Genomic DNA, 19,204 nt, shown 5'->3' with positions numbered 1-19,204 from the left:
GGGAACGAGAATTGAGATATTTGTAGATTGGTATGTGCACTAAAAGCAGATTTAAGGTTGGGGGGGGGGGGTGAGAGCGAGAGGAGCAACATTGGCGGAGGGAGACCCCCTGGAAGGAGCTGATTTGGCGGGGGTGGGGTGGATTAAACCTATTAAACGGAAAATGTAAGAAACTTTTTTTTTACATTTGCTTTCGCCTTTTGGTGAAGAAGATACAATCTTGATTAAATCCGAATTCTCCGACGTCACAAGATTCCGAGGATAGAAGGAAGTCCGGAACATCTCCCCTGCAGAGCGATCCCACCCGACATCACAACCTTACAGATGATCTGCCGTGTCACACGGCCTAGGAGAACTACAACTCCCACCATCCTCCATTCTGCTGCACGTGCTCTTCTACTAGGCCGGGAATCAATGAGCTTTTCTATTTTTTTTTTCTTCCTTCTCTCCAGCTCATGTCATACGTGAAATAATGGCTGTCGTTGTGTGAAGAGCGAGAGGAAGCGCTTAACCCTTCGGTGTGCTTTGCCTTTCGCTCCTTATAATTATAGGATGATGAAAGCTTCCAGGCGGGTTCTGTAGTGACGGAAACAACCCCCCCCCCTCCCCCTACATGAGTACAGAGAGAAGGGGTTAACGGGACTTCTCTGGTGCGAAACCATCCCCCCCATGAGTACGGAGAGAAGGGGTTAACGGGACTGCTCTAGTGCGAAACCATCCTCCCATGAGTATGGAGAGAAGGGGTTAACGGGACTGCTCTAGTGCGCTGTTCTAGGCCTCCGCCGTCTGTTGCTGACCGTCTGATATCTGAGTATGATTCCTTTTAATCCGGCATTTGATAATCCGGAGCAGAGCTTCACAAAACAAGGTAAACGAGTGGGGGGGGTCTCCATGTGAATAGGCCGCCACGCACGCAACGCTCGCACACGGGGAGTGCGGAACTGGCGACGACTCGCTACGTCTTAGAATAAGAAAGGGTCAAAAAAGCATTTGCAAGAAAAACAAAATAGCATCTAAAAAGTAACAATGTATTAAACTGACGGCCGGATTCATTATTGCATCGGTGCCTATTTCGGCATTTTTCACCTATTTTTCGTTCGTACCTTATTCTTTTAATTTGCACTTTTTTTTATGTTTGTGTTTTTCTAGTCGCCATTGTGATGTTTTTAGCCGATTCACAATTTGCAAAAGAAAAAAGAAACTAACTATTTTATGCAAATGTCCTCCCCTTCCCCGTCTGAAATTTTTAGGCAACGTTTTAGCACAACACAAGACCTTTTTTCGATTTTAAATAGGGGGGGGGGGGAAGAAAGATAAAAGATAAAAAAATTAAGGGCGCTTTTAAATTTTACGCAAAACTCATGAACCAACTTGCGCTGTTTGGGAAGGATTTGATGTAGAAAACGTCAATGAAAAAGGCAAGAAAAAAAAAAGGAGTGTGAATTTTTTGAAAAAGAAATGCAAAGTTCTGTATCAAAAGGGCAATGGTATGAAATATATACTAAATATATATACAGACATGGCCGAAAGTGTTGGCACCCTTGAAATTGTTATTTTGGTTAAGTCCTCAGACAGTTCTCTTCTCCTCTTTCTATTCTCCATGCTAAGTGACATGCAAAGATTGAGTCAACTTCTCCCCTTTTTATCTGGCTTCAGGTGTGATTTTCATGTTGACCACACCTGTTACTTGCCACAAGTGAGTTTGAACGAGCATCACATGCTGAAAACAAAGTTGTTTACCCACAATTTTGTTTTGATGCCAATAATCTGGGGGGTTTGTGTGAAAAGTTGTCCAATTTGCCCTTTTTTCCCCCCCATTTTTTGTTGTTGCAATACACGCAAAGGAAATAAACATGTGTAGAACAAAACGTGTAATTGCAATAATTTTCTAGGAGAAAATACTTCATTCTATGGAATAATTTCAAGAGCGCCAACACTTTCGGCCATGATTGCATGATATAAATAGCTAAAATGTAATATCGGACGTATTTCCAGCCTATAATTTATTCTTTAACGCAGTCGATTTGTAAAATTGTTGACCACATGACAAAGTGTGATACAGAACGTTCTTCTTTTCCTCAGGCTCCCGCTGAAGACCCCGGCGTGGAGATAACGCTCAGGATTGCCAACGTTCAGAGACAACAAACTAGGTGGCATCTAAAAAGTAACAACGCCTTAACCCCTTGCCGACCGATGCTGTGTCACAGAATGATCGCGTCCCTGCAGGTCAGGTGAAAGGGTTAACTCCAATTTCACCTGACCTACAGGGACAGGAGTGGTACTTGAGCCCAGGGGGGTGGCTTCGCCCCCCCGGTGGCTACGATCGCTGATTGGTTATTTAAAGAGAAACAGCCAATCAGAGCAATTTGTAATATTTCACCTATGAAAAGTGGTGAAATATTACAATCCTGCCATGGCCGATGCTGCAATATCATCGGCCATGGCTGGAAACCCTGATCTGCCCTCGCCACCGATCTCCTCCCCAGTCCTCCGTCCTGTCCATGCTCCACTCCCTGCCGTGCTCCTGTCCGCTCCCCCCGTGCTCCTGTCCGCTCCCCCCCGTGCTCCTGTCCGCTCCCCCCCGTGCTCCTGTCCGCTCCCCCCCGTGCTCCTGTCCGCTCCCCCCCGTGCTCCTGTCCGCTCCCCCCCGTGCTCCTGTCCGCTCCCCCCCGTGCTCCTGTCCGCTCCCCCCCGTGCTCCTGTCTGCTCCCCCCCGTGCTCCGATCCCACCTCCTCATACTTACCGAGCCTCCTGGTGTCCGTCCGTCTTGTCCATGGGCGCCGCCATCTTCCAAAATCTGGAAGATTCGTTACAGGTACATTTTGATCACTATGATAAACATCACAGTGATCAAAATAAAAAAAATAGTAAATGACCCCCCCTTTTATCACCCCCATAGGTAGGGACAATAATAAAATAAAGAAAATATATTTACTTTTATTTTTCCACTAGGGTTAGGGTTACGGCTAGGGTTAGAATTAGGCTATGTGCACACGGTGCGGAGGATTTGGCTGCGGATCCGCAGCAGTTTTAAATCAGGTTTACAGTTTCACGTAAACCTATGGAAAACCAAATCCGCTGTGCCCATGGTGCGGAAAATACCGCGCGGAAATGCTGCGGTGTATTTTCCGCATGTCAATTCTTTGGGCGGATTCCGCAGCGGTTTACACCTGTTCCTCAATGGGAATCCACAGGTGAAATCCGCACAAAAAACACTGAAAACCCGCGGTAAATCCGCAGGTAAAACGCAGTGCCTTTTACCTGCGGATTTTTAAAAAATGGTGTGGAAAAATCTCACACGAATCCGCAACGTGGGCACATAGCCTTAGGGTTGGAATTAGGGCTAGGGTTGGAAATAGGGTTAAGATTAGGCTTGTGGTTAGGGTTATGGTTACGGGTGTGTTGGGGTTAGGGTTGTGGTTAGGGGTGGGATTAGGGGTGTGATGGGGTTAGGGTTGTGGTTAGGGGTGTGGTTAGGGGTGTGTTGGGGTTAGGGTGTGATTAGGGTTATGGCTAGAGTTGGGATTAGGGGTGTGTTGGGGTTAGTGTTGGAGTTAGAATTGAGGGGTTTCCACTGTTTAGGCACATCAGGGGTCTCCAAACGCAACATGGCGCCACCATTTATTTCAGCCAATCTTGCGTTCAAAAAGTCAAATGGTGCTCTCTCCCTTCTGAGCCCTGACGTGTGCCCAAACAGTGGTTTACCCCCACATATGGGGTACCAGCATACTCAGGACAAACTGGGCAACAACTATTGGGGTCCAATTTCTCCTGTTACCTTTGCAAAAATAAAAAATTTCTTGCTAAAGCATAATTTTTGAGGAAAGAAAAATGATTTTTTATTTTCACAGCTCTGCGTTATAAACTTTTGTGAAGCACCTGGGGGTTTAAATTGCTCACCACACATCTAGAATAGTTTTCATGGGAGGTCTAGTTTCAAAAATGGGGTCACTTGTGGGGGAGCGCCAATATTTAGGCACACAGGGGCTCTCCAAACGCAACATGGTGTCCGCTAACGATTGGAGCAAATTTTTCATTCAAAAAGTCAAATGGCGCGCCTTCCCTTCCGAGCCCTGCCGTGTGCCCAAACAGTGGTTTACCCCCACATGTGAGGTATTGGTGTACTCAGGAGAAATTGCCCAACACATTTTAGGATCCATTTTATCCCGTTGCACATATGGGGTCTCAGCGTACTCAGGAGAAATTGTATAACAACTTTTGGGGTCCAGTTTCTCCTTTTACCTTTGGAGGGAAAAAATTGTTGCTGAAAGATCATTTTTGTGACTAAAAAGTTAAATGTTCATTTTTTCCTTCCATGTTGCTTCTGCTGCTGTGAAGCACTTGAAGGGTTAATAAACTTCTTGAATGTGGTTTTGAGTACCTTGAGGGGTGCAGTTTTTAGAATGGTGTCACTTTTGGGTATTTTCAGCCATATAGACCCCTCAAACTGACTTCAAATGTGAGGTGGTCCCTAAAAAAAAAATGGTTTTGTAAATTTCGTTGTAAAAATGAGAAATCGCTGGTCAAATTTTAACCCTTATAACTTCCTAGCAAAAAAAAAAATTTGTTTCCAAAATTGTGCTGATGTAAAGTATACATGTGGGAAATGTTATTTATTAACTATTTTGTGTCACATAACTCTCTCGTTTAACAGAATAAAAATTAAAAATTTGCAAATTGCGAAATTTAAAAAAATTTCGTCAAATTTCCATTTTTTTCCACAAATAAACGCTAAAATTATCGACCTAAATTTACGAATAACATGAAGCCCAATATGTCACGAAAAAAAAATCTCAGAACCGCTAGGATCCGTTGAAGCGTTCCTGAGTTATTACCTCATAAAGGGACACTGGTCAGAATTGCAAAAAAACGGCAAGGTCTTTAAGGTCAAAATAGGCTGGGTCATGAAGGGGTTAAGGATACAACCAAAATCTTAGAAGTCCAAAACAAAAATTATTTTAAAAAAAAAGAATCTCAAGTGTATTTAAAGCCAAAATTAATTCTTAAACAAGTTGATTTCTAGATCTCTTGATCGTAACATTTATATTCGTTGGGATCGCCTCCATCCACCTCATTGTTAGTCGTCGTCTTTTGATTTTTCCGACAATCTTTTCCAACAAATTGGATTTTCTTATATTTAGTATTTTGCTTGATTAGTCCAAGGATCCAATAATTTGCTTTCTTTACCGACCAAGGTTTCATAAAATTGTCCAAATGTCCAGACATAAAGCAGCTGTCGGCTTTATGAACAGACGGGAGTCACGCGGACTCTACTTTTTGCCATCTATGAATACAACTTTGGATTTTTCGTGTGTTGATTTTCAGTCAATGTTGCAATTTTTTTTTTTTTTTTATTCTCCAGCTTTTACATGTAGGGAAAAGTCAAAACCCATGTTTTTGCGCCTATAGATATCTCACTGCATCTTTCATCCTTCCTCTTCTGCGTATTCCTTGACTCCTATATATTGTGTTGGTATAAGTGGCATAAAGAGAGAAGAACTTGTCCGCTTTCAGTTTGTAGCCTACGCGGTGATTTTGTCGGAGCCGCCCAGGATCGTACAGTTACAGGGCGGCCATTTGGATATAGGTCTTTCCGCTTGTACAAGTGCGGCTCTTTGTTGCCGAGAACTGAAGCTCTGCTCCTACTCAACCATATAGTAGCTAAGCTGCAGTACGTGGGCGTGCACAGAAATCACGCCCAATGTGACGTGAGCTCCGACTGCTCACACCCCTGGTGCCACATGGCTGACCGGGAGCCAGCGGCTGCAGGGAGAACGACAATTCATCATCTTCCTTCAGCTGCACATCCAATTACACTGGTGAAGGTGTTTCAAATAGAATTTATCTGCAGATCAGCTCTATGGCAGCAGGTGAATAGAATTTTATTTTGCTGTCACATTTATTTCACACCAATACATTCAGGATAGGAAGATGGAGCGATAGAAACTAAACTAAACTAAAGACCCTGTAAGGAGTGACCAAGGATACCAAAAAAGGTGTCAAAAGAAAGGGGTTTCTCAGGATTTTGACATCGATGATCTAACCATCTTGGAATGATATCCTTAAAAGGTTTTATCCAATACTACTTACATTTTTTTTTATTATGGGTCTAAGAGGTTACAGGCAAACTACCTTTCGTGTTGTGCTCGGAACAGATCCCTGCCAGCGGCACAGTGGCTTCCACTGATACGTCGACAGAGCAGCTGCTTCTCTTCCACTTTGCTCAGTTGACGAGGCGTGATTACCTAACTTCCTGTCAATCAGCATGAAGTGGCGGTCACGTCCGTCAACAGAGCAGCCTGGAAGAGGAAGAGCTGCTCTGTTGTGGTGGAGCAGCTGAATTTCCGGCAGGAGCAGTCGGCCAATTACCACCCTGTGCCGGGTAAAACAGGCACATAATTGGCTCGGTCAGCAACTACCTGTATGTTAGTTGTTATGCCAATAATAAAATATAAAAATAGTCCTGGACGACCCCTTTAAATCAGCTGATTGGTTGGAGTTGTAGAGGCCGGACAGTATCGATAGAATATTGATGACCTTTTCAACAAATTGGTGATTACAAAAGTCTCAGGAAAACCTTAAATCTATTTACGAATACACCGGTATATACAGTTGTACGCACAGGACTCATCTGGCGAACGATCGGTAAGGTTCAGATGGACGGATTAGAAATATAAGTTCTGCTCGGAGGATCTAACGACCTGAGCCGACAGCTTCAGTTTGGGCTACTAGACCTGTGGATTGCCCAGTGGCTGAGCCACACAACCTTCTGACTGGTACGCCTCTGATTTTAGAAAAAACGCAGCCACGATTTTCTAATCCTTTAAAATGGAAACGTCTGTGTTCTTCATCTCGCTATCTTAGCAATAGTGTGTTGAATCGTGCTGTCGTTTCCTTAATGAGGACCAGTCAACCAGGTCAAAAGTGACCAGCTCGCTGCTCACCTGAGAATGACATTATTATTATTTTATTTTTTTTTTTTAATCCAACATATGGCCTTTATATTTGGTGCTGATTTTTCTGGTCTTGATTTAATCAAATGCAGAATGAAAAAAAAAAAAAACGGAATGCGGCAATAAAACAAGAGCAAAAAAAAAAAGTAACTTTTGCCCTGGTGACTGATCCTTTTATAGGTGCTTGTCACTAATGAATACACAGGTCCCAATTATGTCACCGTCTTCTCTTCTGTGATTTACATTTGATAAATTGTAGATTATTGACAATATTGTAGTGTCGGGAGATCTTACAGTATTCACCAAGAGCTCCGAGAATAATCTTATAGGTAGAAGAACACTAGGACCCCAAATGGTCAAACCTGACCCTCTGCAATCAGGTAAGGAATGAAAAGAAAAAAATTATTCTGTAGATATCAGAATTTCCCTCCCAGTACTCAAGTCTTCCTATGTTACATGTACGGTTATAATCGACAGACCTTGTCTTTTTTTTTTAGCAGAGTCAGAGATTTTTAAGTGCGAGAAATTGTGTTTTGAAGTTCGGTCCAGAAGTGCACTGTGGTGTGGTGATGCACTTACAGCTGAGGAGCTGTAAGTGCATCCCCAATGTCAAGCGTCTTATGTTTGGAGTACAGCAGAGGCCAACAGCGCCCTCCCCTGGCTGACGGACATTGTTTGCTCTGGTACAATGACCACTGACCTGTCAATCAGGAAGAGGAGAGTGCTGTAAGTTCAAGAACACAGCAGAGGCTGAGGAGCTGTAAGTGTATGCCCAATGTCACGCCCCAAGGCACTTACAGCGTCTTATGTTTTGAGTACAGCAGAGGCCAACAGCGCCCTCCCCTGGCTGACGGACATTGTTTGCTCTGGTACAATGACCACTGACCTGTCAATCAGCAAGAGGAGAGTGCTGTAAGCTCAAGAACACAGCAGAGGCTGAGGAGCTGTAAGTGCATCCCCAATGTCAAGCGTCTTATGTTTGGAGTACAGCAGAGGCCAACAGCGCCCTCCCCTGGCTGACGGACATTGTTTGCTCTGGTACAATGACCACTGACCTGTCAATCAGCAAGAGGAGAGTGCTGTAAGCTCAAGAACACAGCAGAGGCTGAGGAGCTGTAAGTGCATCCCCAATGTCAAGCGTCTTATGTTTGGAGTACAGCAGAGGCCAACAGCGCCCTCCCCTGGCTGACGGACATTGTTTGCTCTGGTACAATGACCACTGACCTGTCAATCAGGAAGAGGAGAGTGCTGTAAGTTCAAGAACACAGCAGAGGCTGAGGAGCTGTAAGTGCATGCCCAATGTCAAGCGTCTTATGTTTGGAGTACAGCAGAGGCCAACAGCGCACTCCCCTGGCTGACGGACATTGTTTGCTCTGGTACAATGACCACTGACCTGTCAATCAGGAAGAGGAGAGTGCTGTAAGTTCAAGAACACAGCAGAGGCTGAGGAGCTGTAAGTGCATGCCCAATGTCAAGCGTCTTATGTTTGGAGTACAGCAGAGGCCAACAGCGCACTCCCCTGGCTGACGGACATTGTTTGCTCTGGTACAATGACCACTGACCTGTCAATCAGGAAGAGGAGAGTGCTGTAAGTTCAAGAACACAGCAGAGGCTGAGGAGCTGTAAGTGCATGCCCAACGTTTCACCCCAACACACTGAACGTCAAACTACAATTTTTGAAAGCACTTTGGGGTCAAAGGGATTGACTGGCTTAACCCTTAAATGGCTAAACAGTCATTCTAATGGTTTGTGGGGGGCTAAAGTTTTGTGACAGGCTTCCTTGAAATAATTATTTTTCAGAATGAAAAATTTCATTAAAAATTAAAGGGTTATTCCAAAGATAGCTAGTCATCCCCTTAAATATACAATAGGGGATAACTTACTTGTTATTGATGCGAGAACAAGGCTGGAATCCGACGGTGTAAAATCTAAACCTGATTGCTCAGGTTCATTGTCTGTGGAACCGCTGGAGAAAGGGGGGTATAAAGCTTCTCTACTTTCCGCAGTTCCATGGTCAATGAATGGAGCGGAGGTCGAGCATGCACATCACTTCTACACCATCCAAGTTTAGGGCTCTGCAGTCCTTGCACCCGGTATCACTGGGACCCTATGGACATCCCTATCTTACGGATATCAGATAAATTACAGTCTTGGCAATAGGGAACTCTAACTGCGATCTGTGCATGTAATTCCTGGCCAATTCTCTATGCCCTATTGTCTAGCACAGCCATAAATTGTGTCTAATCGGCGTCTTTTGGGTCTTTTTCCATCGCTTTGATGAATCATATGTACTTGGCATGATTCTAGTCTTGTACCAGCACTTCCCTCAGTGTCACAGACACACAGAGAAAAGTCAACTGCAGCAGAAACCTCTCCCTCAAGCTATAGGTTTTGTTTTTTTTTGCTGTTTAAGGGTCCGTCCAACAACAAAATATATTGTGATAGAAGCAAAAAGCGTTAAAAGTAGTAAAAGGAGTATGTTGCCTGATTAAAGGGGATGTCAGGATATGTGATAACTTGTGATGAGCGAGCGTGCTCGAATAAGGTATTATCCGAGCACACTCGTGCTTTAACAGAGTATATTCGGCATGCTCGAATACTATGTTCGAGTCGCTGCAGTTGTATGTCTCGCCGCAGCAACACATGCAGGGATTGCCCGTTACGTAATCCCTGCTTGTGTTGCCGCTGTTGAACAACACGAGACATAGGGACTCGAACATAGTATTCGAGTATACCGAATATACCTTATTAAAGCACGAGTGTGCTCGGATAACACCTTACTCGAGCATGCTCGCTCATCATTAACGATAACCTATTGAATAGAGGAAAGTTCAACCACTGGAACGATCGGCAGAACGGAGAACGTTTATGAGCTATAGCGGAGCACCGTGCTTGTGCTCCTCTCTATTCATTCCCTATGGGGCTACGGAGGGCTTTTTCCAGCAGCACCATAGTTAATAGATGGAGCAAAGTTCGAGCAATAAAAGTGCCCCATAGGGAAATAAAAATCGATTGGCAAGGGATCTAGCGATAGGTTTGTCACTATCAGAAATCTGTCGACATAAAAGTTGATATTCCTGACCAACGAAACATTGCTAAATAATCAAACAACGTGCTTTACCTGTAGGATTTCTTACGGCAGCTGCAAAGATTGCCGAGCACCTACCTGACGTCGCGGCAGACGTGGGATGCGTTAAGCCGTTTGCCCGTGTGGCTGCGTACAATGAGAAACGAGGCGCGTGCTTGCGAAAGCGAAGAGGAGTATTACCTGCGGACGTCGAGGCTATTCTGCCATCAGCTATTGCTTTTGGAGAATAGGTTATCAATTGTAAGTGTTCTTTTTCTTTAGTGGGGCAGTCAATGTGGTAAGTGGATGCTGGGATTATGGGAGATGTTGTAACTTCCACGTTACGGCTTAGGTCAAGTGGTTCAAGCTTCTCCTGAGGCACAAAGGCAACAGCGGGTACTATATAAACAAAAGAATGCGATAGAGTATTACAATATGACGTTCCGGAGGACAGATCTCATGACATTCTGCTCGATATGGCAGGAAATGATTGGAATTTTATTTTTTTTGTTTTTTTGTTTTGGAACTGGAAAAACACAAAAACATCTTCATGGATCGGCGGGCGAAGGTAAAACTTTTTCATTTGTAACGTAAAATCAAACATCAAAACATGTAAGAGCGCTAAATTATCATTTATTAATATCATCATTCATCATCATAGTTAGAACAACACCGATAAACAAAAAAACAAAAAAAACATCAATATTTCACCACGTTCAATTCTAAGAACTTTATAAATAAATATAACGCTGGTGTAAAAAAGGGTTAAACATTTTTTTTTTTTTTCGATTATTCACCCAAATAATGAACCGTTATGAACCGTTACCCAACCCCTCGTCCAGCCCCTTCACAAAACAAGAGTCGTCAAAGACTTGGAATTTTACGTACAGTCATTTAAAAAAAAAAAAGAATAATAATTTAACCTAAACATTGTACAAAAATATTCAAAGAGTTAATTTTTTTTTTTTTTTTTTTTATTCAAATGAATCATGAACAATCAAAACAAAAAATGGGAACTAGTGCAGGGTGAATGGAAAACTTTTTTTTTTTTTTTAACTATTCACGAAATGTAAAAAAAAAAAAAAAATCGGAATGGGAGTAAATTAATTTAAAACAAAAAAATAAATTTAACCTAAAATCATTTAAAAAAAAAAAAAGAAAAAGCTAAAGCATATTAAAATAAGATAAATATTTTTAAAACTACTCACCTGGAACATTTTGAAAAAAAAAACTCAATAAAGAAAAAAAAAATCAAGTATTGGCTGAAAAGAAGCTAAAAATATTTTGAAATGATAACACCCACAAAAAAATAATAATGGAATTAGTGGAAAAAAAAAAAAAACAATTGTGGAATTAGAGAAAAGTCACTTCAGAATACTTTTAAAAATAAACCAAAAATGATAGAAAAATATGAAACTGGTATGAAAGAGTTTATATATATATATATATACACACACACACACAATACAGTACAGACCAAGAGTTTGGACACACCTCATTTAAAGATTTTTCTGTATTTTCATGACTATGAAAATCGTACATTCACACTGGAGGCATCAAAACTATGACTTAACACATGTGGAATTATATACTTAACAAAAGAGTGTGAAACAACTGAAAATATGTCTTATATTCTAGGTTCTTCAAAGTAGCCACCTTTTGCTTTGATGACTGCTTTGCACACTCTTGGCATTCTCTTGATGAGCTTCAAGAGGCAGTCACCGGGAATGGTCTTCCAACAGTCTTGAAGGAGTTCCCAGAGATGCTTAGCACTTGTTGGCCCTTTTGCCTTCACTCTGCGGTCCAGCTCACCCCAAACCATCTCGATTGGGTTCAGGTCTGGTGACTGTGGAGGCCAGGTCATCTGGCATAGCACCCCATCACTCTCCTTCTTGGTCAAATCGCCCTTACACAGCCTGGAGGTGTATTTGGGGTCATTGTCCTGTTGAAAAATAAATGATGGTCCAACTAAACGCAAACCGGATGGAATAGCATGCCGCTGCAAGATGCTGTGGTAGCCATGCTGGTTCAGTATGCCTTCAATTTTGAATAAATCCCCAACAGTGTCAACAGCAAAGCCCCCCAACACCATCACACCTCCTCCTCCATGCTTCACGGTGGGAACCAGGCATGTAGAGTCCATCCGCTCACCTTTTCTGCGTCGCGCAAAGACACGGTGGTTGGAACCAAAGATCTCAAATTTGGACTCATCAGAACAAAGCAGAGATTTCCACTGGTCTAATGTCCATTCCTTGTGTTCTTTAGCCCAAACAAGTCTCTTCTGCTTGTTGCCTGTCCTTAGCAGTGGTTTCCTAGCAGCTATTTTACCATGAAGGCCTGCTGCACAAAGTCTCCTCTTAACAGTTGTTGTAGAGATGTGTCTGCTGCTAGAACCAGGTATGGCATTGACCTGGTCTCTAATCTGAGCTGCTGTTAACCTACGATTTCTGAGGCTAGTGACTCAAATAAACTTATCCTCAGAAGCAGAGGTGACTCTTGGTCTTCCTTTCCTGGGGCGGTCCTCATTTGAGCCAGTTTCTTTGTAGCTCTTGGTTTTTACCACTCCACTTGGGGACACTTTCAAAGTTTTCATAATTTTTCAGACTGACTGACCTTCATTTCTTAAAGTAATGATGGCCGCTCGTTTTTCTTTACTTAGCTGCTTTTTTCTTGCCATAATACAAATTCTAACAGTCTATTCAGTAGGACTATCAGCTGTGTATCCACCAGACTTCTGCACAACACAACTGATGGTCCCAACCCCATTTATAAGGCAAGAAATCCCACTTATTAAACCTGACAGGGCACACCTGTGAAATGAAAACCATTCCCGGTGACTACCTCTTGAAGCTCATCAAGAGAATGCCAAGAGTGTGCAAAGCAGTCATCAAAGCAAAAGGTGGCTACCTTGAAGAACCTAGAATATAAGACATAACAAAAAAGTGTGAAACAACTGAAATTAAGTATATAATGCCACATGTGTTAATTCATAGTTTTGATGTCTTCTGTGTGAATGTACAATTTTCATAGTCATGAAAATACAGAACAATCTTTAAATGAGAAGGTGTGTCCAAACTCTTGGTCTGTACTATATATATATATATATATATAATATTTTTTTTTTCACCCAAATAGACAACAACAAAAAATTTAAAGTGAGGAGGGGTTAAAAATCTTTTTTTTTTTGTTTCAAATGAGTAAAAAAAATAAATTAATGAAATCAGTTACAAAAAAAAGAAAGAAAATATGCAACTGGCAATTCGTGTAAATTAATTTAAAAGGTATTCCCATCTCCAACATCCTATCTCAAAAGGTAGCAGGTGTCATAATAATAATAATACTAACAAATAGCTCCAATTAGAAACGTAGTAAAGTTCTTCTGATTCACTATGTCACTTACCCCACGCACAGGGCATTGCAGTAGCTCGGGTATTCATGGTTACGACCACTCAGAGTGACAGTTAGTTACTTGTTGGTGGTCGTAACCATGGATACCTAAGCTCCTGAAATACCCTGCGCATGGGGTAAGCGACATAGCTAATTAGAAGAACTATACTACATTTCTAATTGGGAGGTATTTGTGAATATTCTTATTATTACACCTACTACATATTGGGATAGGATCTTGGGAGATGGGAATACCCATTTAACAAGAAAAATTAATTCAACCCCAAAAAGTGTACAAAAATAGAAATCGATTAAATAAAAATTACTTTAACAACATTATTCACCGAGATAATGAAACAAAATTTGTGAAACAATTTTAAAAAAATATCAACCAAAAAAGAAAAAAAAAAAAAAAAAATCACAGAAATATATGGACTTAAAAATATTTTTAAAATGATTCACTGAATGACCATTCCAAAAAAAATAAAAAATAGTAAAACTTGGAAACAGGAAACAATTGATTTTGAGGACCCTGACCGAAGGGCACGCATTAAATTTATTAATTACCCTTGGCTATTGAAAGGTCTTGCGGAGTCTGTGAGTAACTTAGAAGGCTGTTTTCTTCACGGAAAGGTATGTGGAGAGTGACGCCAGGGGCTTCAGCTGTGTGACGCCGAGATCTTCGCCTCTGGTTGTTACGTCCAGAAGGTTTAGAAAGATTTGTGCTGTATTGTGTACCTATAAAGAAAGATCTTTCAATGACTACGAAGTGGAAGAAGAAAAAAGTTTTATATTTCTAGTTAAAATGATAGTTTATCTCCAAATGTGAACATGAACTAAAAAATAAAAAAACATTATATATATATATATATATATATATATATATGTATATATATATATATATATATATATACACACATACACACACATTATATATATATATATATATATATATATATATATTATATATACACACACATACATACACACATACACCGCATATAAGAAATTATGTACAAGAAAAAGAAAAAAAAAAAACTTAAAATCTTCCTGAGAAGGATCCCTGTCCTCGAAAGACAAAATGATAAAAATGATGTAAAACAAAACAAATTACTAGTACAAAATAAGTAAATATTAAAAGATATTACAAATAAAATTTATATATTTAATTTCATTATATTGATATATTCAATTTCCTGTCTTTTTTCACTTTTTATAGTTTATAAAATAAAAAATCTAAGTAAAGCAATAAGAAACAAAGAAAAAAGTAAAGTAAAATATTAATTTAAATATTGTACTTAACTTTATTTCATTTTTCCTTTTATTATTGTACTTAATATTTTTTTACAATATTAAGTTACAAAATGACAAATGAAATTACACACATTAATATAATAAAATTTAATACAAAAATTTGTAACTACAAAAAAATAATTATTTTAATATTTTACTTAATTACTAAGTGAAAATTAACAACAGGAAAGGCCCAACTAGTTTTTAATATTTAGCTTTCTATTTTAGCTTTTAGTTTTACACAAAAAAAAAAAAACTTCAGCAAGCTGAGGAAAGAGTTTTGAGAATTCATCCAACTAAAAGAGACCACTAAAAAAGTTGGAATTAAGAGTTAAGTGTGAATTAAAGGGAGTCTTGTTAGCACAAAATGACTGTTCAAACCAAGCCATGCGCTAAGTGAACCCTTGGCCGATCAGTTCGGTGCACACCTTCCCCACCAACTTGTTTTGCTTTTTTTTTTCTGTTGCTTATTCTTGGGTTCACCGCTGTGACTGTACAAAAGAAGGGTACTGAACCGTTTGTCCAAGTCCCTGTGCTTGATCTGAATAGTTGTTTTGTGCTGTAATTATTTAGAAAGTTTCTCAGGCATTGCCCTAGTACCCATTACAGTACCCCACAAGACCGAACTACTCTCCACTTGATTGATGTTAGGGTGGAGGTGTCTGGAGAAATAGGAAAATTTTGTTTGATAGCAATAGCCAATTTTCCTCTATTCATTGAAAACCTTCGTAAAAATGTAAAATAAAAAAAAATGAAAAAAAAAATCATATAATCATCATATAATCTAAAAGTAAATAGAAAAAAAAAATTAACTATAACCTGACCCCATCCTGCAATGTAACTACTTTTGCAATTAGATTTTGAAACTAGTTTTTATTGCTGCATGAGCACCAAGACAGGAGATTGGAAATGTCAGATCCTCGCCTTGATTTAGCTGCAGATCAATAATGGATAATGACGGGGACTTTTGACACCCTGTGGCATCGACAGGCTCCTGTTTGTCTTTCTTGCTGCGAGACTTCCCGGAAGACAAACATGGCGGCAACAGCAAAGGTCTCACTGTCGTACTAGTGTAGCATATATCTGCTTCAATTTGACTCTGAGGAATGGGAGTAATTGCCTAAATAAAAAATAAAAAAAATAAGAAAAAAATAAATAAAAAAGGATCACAGTTATATTTGCATTACACAGAATTCAAGAAATCATTTTTGAAACGCAAATGTGAAAAGCAAGAATGAAAAACAAATGACAGAAATGTCCACTGATAAAAAAAATAAAGGTAAAATTATGTAGATTATACATTAAAAGAATACAAAAAAAACTGACAAAAATTGATTGTTGTCAAATATAAATTTAAAGAAAATAGTTAAATGGCAACTAACGGAATAAATATTGATGTTCTGAAATTTAGTGTCTTCTTTTAAAAAAAAAAAAAATCTCTGTGCTCCTGTGATTCTGCCTCTCTTTTCGGTTTAGTGCTGTATCGCTCCATTGCAGAGATATCCATATTTGTTGCTTCCGGAGCGCAGTATGTGAAATCTATGCATGCAGTACAACTTGGCGCTTCTTCAGAGTCTTCTCTGGGAGCGTTAGCCTTCACGCCTCCCTCACAGATGTTGCCAATCACAGCTCGACAAGGTCAGAGACTTATAGATCAGATATCGAGCTGTGATTGGCAACATCTGGGAGGGGTGAACGCAAACGACCCTCAAAGATAACTCTAAAGAAACACCCAGTTGGCTGCAAGCAGAGATTTCACATATTGTGCTCAAACAACAATACATGTGAATATCTCTGAGCGTTGTAGTGCAAACCAGAAAAAAAAAATGGCTAAATCAGAGGAGTTCAGAGGTTTTTTTCAAGTCTATTGTTAGGACAGAACCTTAAACATTTGCTTGGCAATGTCGGATTGTTGGCACCTCTGATGTTCACTTGATAAGGAGACTCAATGTTGCCTGGAGGTGGAAACCCACCAATCTGATACTCGCGGTCCATTTTAGGTACGGTATATACTATCAATATTGCGTTCTCTGAAAATATCACGCATTAGGCGTCTTTTACACTTACCGGGATATTTGCGGCCCGTAATTGCGGGCCGTTATTGCAGCCCGTATAGCCGCAATTTTCACGGTCCGCAGCTGTAACAGACCACAAAAAACTTGCGGATTGCCGTTTTTCAGGTTTCCAATACTATGGAAAAAGTATTGGAGAAAAAAAACGGCGTTCCGCAAAACTGGAAGTCACGTTGCAACGATAAAACAAGGTTCTGTTGTTTTTGCGGCCCCACTGATTTTCAATGGGGGCAGTGACTGTAAGCCCTGAAAAAGATTGAGCAGGCTCGATATTTTTTCACGGCCGTAAATACGGCCCTCACCGCCATATGGTGTACGGCGCTCCGTGGAATTATTGCGGCCCCATAGAAATCTTTTGGGGATGCAAAAACGGGACGCAAAACCACGGTAAGCGTAAAAGAAGCCTTAGAAATAGCAATTAGAGAAAAATAAATCTGGAATTTTAAAACACACTTATGCATCACCATGAATCGTCGTCCGTTTTCAGCAGAGACAATTACCTCTTTTTCGGGTCCAAGATTACTCAGTGGAAGAAATGTTACGCAGAGGAATAATTTACAACCATTTAGAAGTTTGCGCTATTTTTTCGATTAACATTATCGGCACATAGGACTATAAAATGCTACAAAATTGCGAAACAAAATATTTGCATCTTGACAAATCCATTAAAATAAAACTAGGAAAGGTGTTACAAGACAAACAATAAAAGAACAAATAGATGCAAAAATAATCCAGAGAAAAAAGAAAAGTTTGTACAATTTATAAGATGTGGTTTTTTCACTGGTTTGTTTTTTGGTTTTTTGGGTTTTTTTTTTAAAGGGAACTCGTCATTGTCAGGACGACTTCAGTACTGAAACTTGTGGTGTAAGGTCTTACCATAACTATAAAAAATGACACCCGTTTTGTAGTCAGCTAACGTTCCAGTGCAGAGAGAGAAATCAAGCTTTGGAGGCATATGCAAAATAGCATGGAAGTGAATTGGGGGCGTGTCGATGCACTCTGATTGAATCAACCTGTGTGATTGCGACACCGCCCACATCACGGATTGGCTGCTTCTGAATTTAACTCCGCCCACACCACTGATTTGCAACGTGTATTAAAAGAAAGCTGCCAATCAGTTCTGATTGGACTAGGAGGCACGAGACACCTAGTCCTGCAGTGATAATCTCCTACTGATAAAACACTGATTGTATTGAAACCAAAAAACGCAGCCTAGTAAGTGACACATCGCTGGTCTCAGTCTTTACAGATTACATAGCAAAAACCTGCTGACACAATCCCATAGAAGTTCCATAAAAAAAGGAGTACTTTTCATACAAAACAGTACATCAAGCTTTACACAAAATCCTACCAAAAACATTTTTGCCTGCAAAGGGAGTTTTTCAATGTTTTAATTGATCAACAGTCTATTTACGCAACTTTACGAAGTTGAGGAGCGTCTGGCTTTGGTGATCCTATTTGGTCATATGAAAAACGTGCATAAAAAATAACAATGGGAACAATCAGGCAGGGAGGAGGCATCTATAAAATAACAGGCACAGAAGCATATAACACAGCCGTGTCTGTCGCGCGCCGGCGATCACATCTGTACGTGTTTATTATATGTATACGATTGTGCAGGATCGGCAGCCGCTGTCTCCGCTCTTTCTTTGGAGGACAAATCCATTATACTTTGTGCTGATTTCTTTATTAACGGCGCTCAAAATCCAAAATCTTCCAAGACGGCGAATGACTTTACAGACAGTGGAAGTTAGCGACAGAATAAATGTGAATATTTGCCCATTTTAGGCTAAAAGTTTGTGGGGGGTTTTTTTTGAGAAAAACATTACAAAGCCAGTAAGACATTAATTATATTAAATGCATTAATTATATCCACAACATGTAAACAAAGACCGTTTATTGCACATCAACTACAACAGCTCAATGGTCATTGAAGGTAGCAGACGTCAGCAGTTCTATAGAAAACGAGGCACATCGCTAAACATAAGAAAGTCCAAAAAATAAAGGCTGAGAATGTTAGAAAGCACTAACCTGAAAAATTGATTGCATTTCCAAACACTATCTGACAATATCCATCTATGAAGATGGGAAGAACCCTTTACATTTGTGAACTGGGCAGGAATGAAGCGTGCACGCTCGGCCACCGCTTCTGGACAGCAGCGCTGGCTGGTCTCTTTGGGAACCAGTGATATCACTGTTTGTCCTCCTCCAATCTTTACATTTGGAGATTACGGTGATCCCCGGCCTAATCAAATCTCACACTTTTACAATATTGTCAAAGCAGATTGGGTTTATTGTGATAAATGGTATACAACGCGTTTCAGGTCTCATCACCGGAGATGAGGTAACCCAAACTTAAAAGGTTCCGCTGCTAAATGCCGAACACTGACTTCTCCCGGATGCAAGAGAGCGAGAGAGCGAGAAGGAGAGC

The 19,204-nt window shown here is 40.4% G+C and overlaps 1 protein-coding gene across 1 annotated transcript in view; it reads right to left on the bottom strand.

The window, feature by feature from the left end:
- The window catches only part of PHF20L1 (PHD finger protein 20 like 1), a 110,131-nt gene that overhangs the window by 38,888 nt on the left and 52,039 nt on the right, over positions 1–19,204 (bottom strand). The window contains exons 9-11 of the mRNA XM_069731936.1: positions 15,626–15,821; positions 13,976–14,146; positions 10,223–10,420 (exon numbers count right to left, since the gene is read on the bottom strand). Of these exons, the coding sequence (XP_069588037.1) occupies positions 10,223–10,420; positions 13,976–14,146; positions 15,626–15,821 (565 nt within the window). The remainder of the gene's footprint in view (positions 1–10,222; positions 10,421–13,975; positions 14,147–15,625; positions 15,822–19,204) is intronic.

The sequence above is a fragment of the Ranitomeya imitator genome, chromosome 6 (assembly GCF_032444005.1).
Source record: "Ranitomeya imitator isolate aRanImi1 chromosome 6, aRanImi1.pri, whole genome shotgun sequence".
Taxonomy (NCBI): domain Eukaryota; kingdom Metazoa; phylum Chordata; class Amphibia; order Anura; family Dendrobatidae; genus Ranitomeya; species Ranitomeya imitator.
Note: the sequence above shows the minus strand (reverse complement) of the source record. Positions and strands in the feature narration are given on the sequence as shown.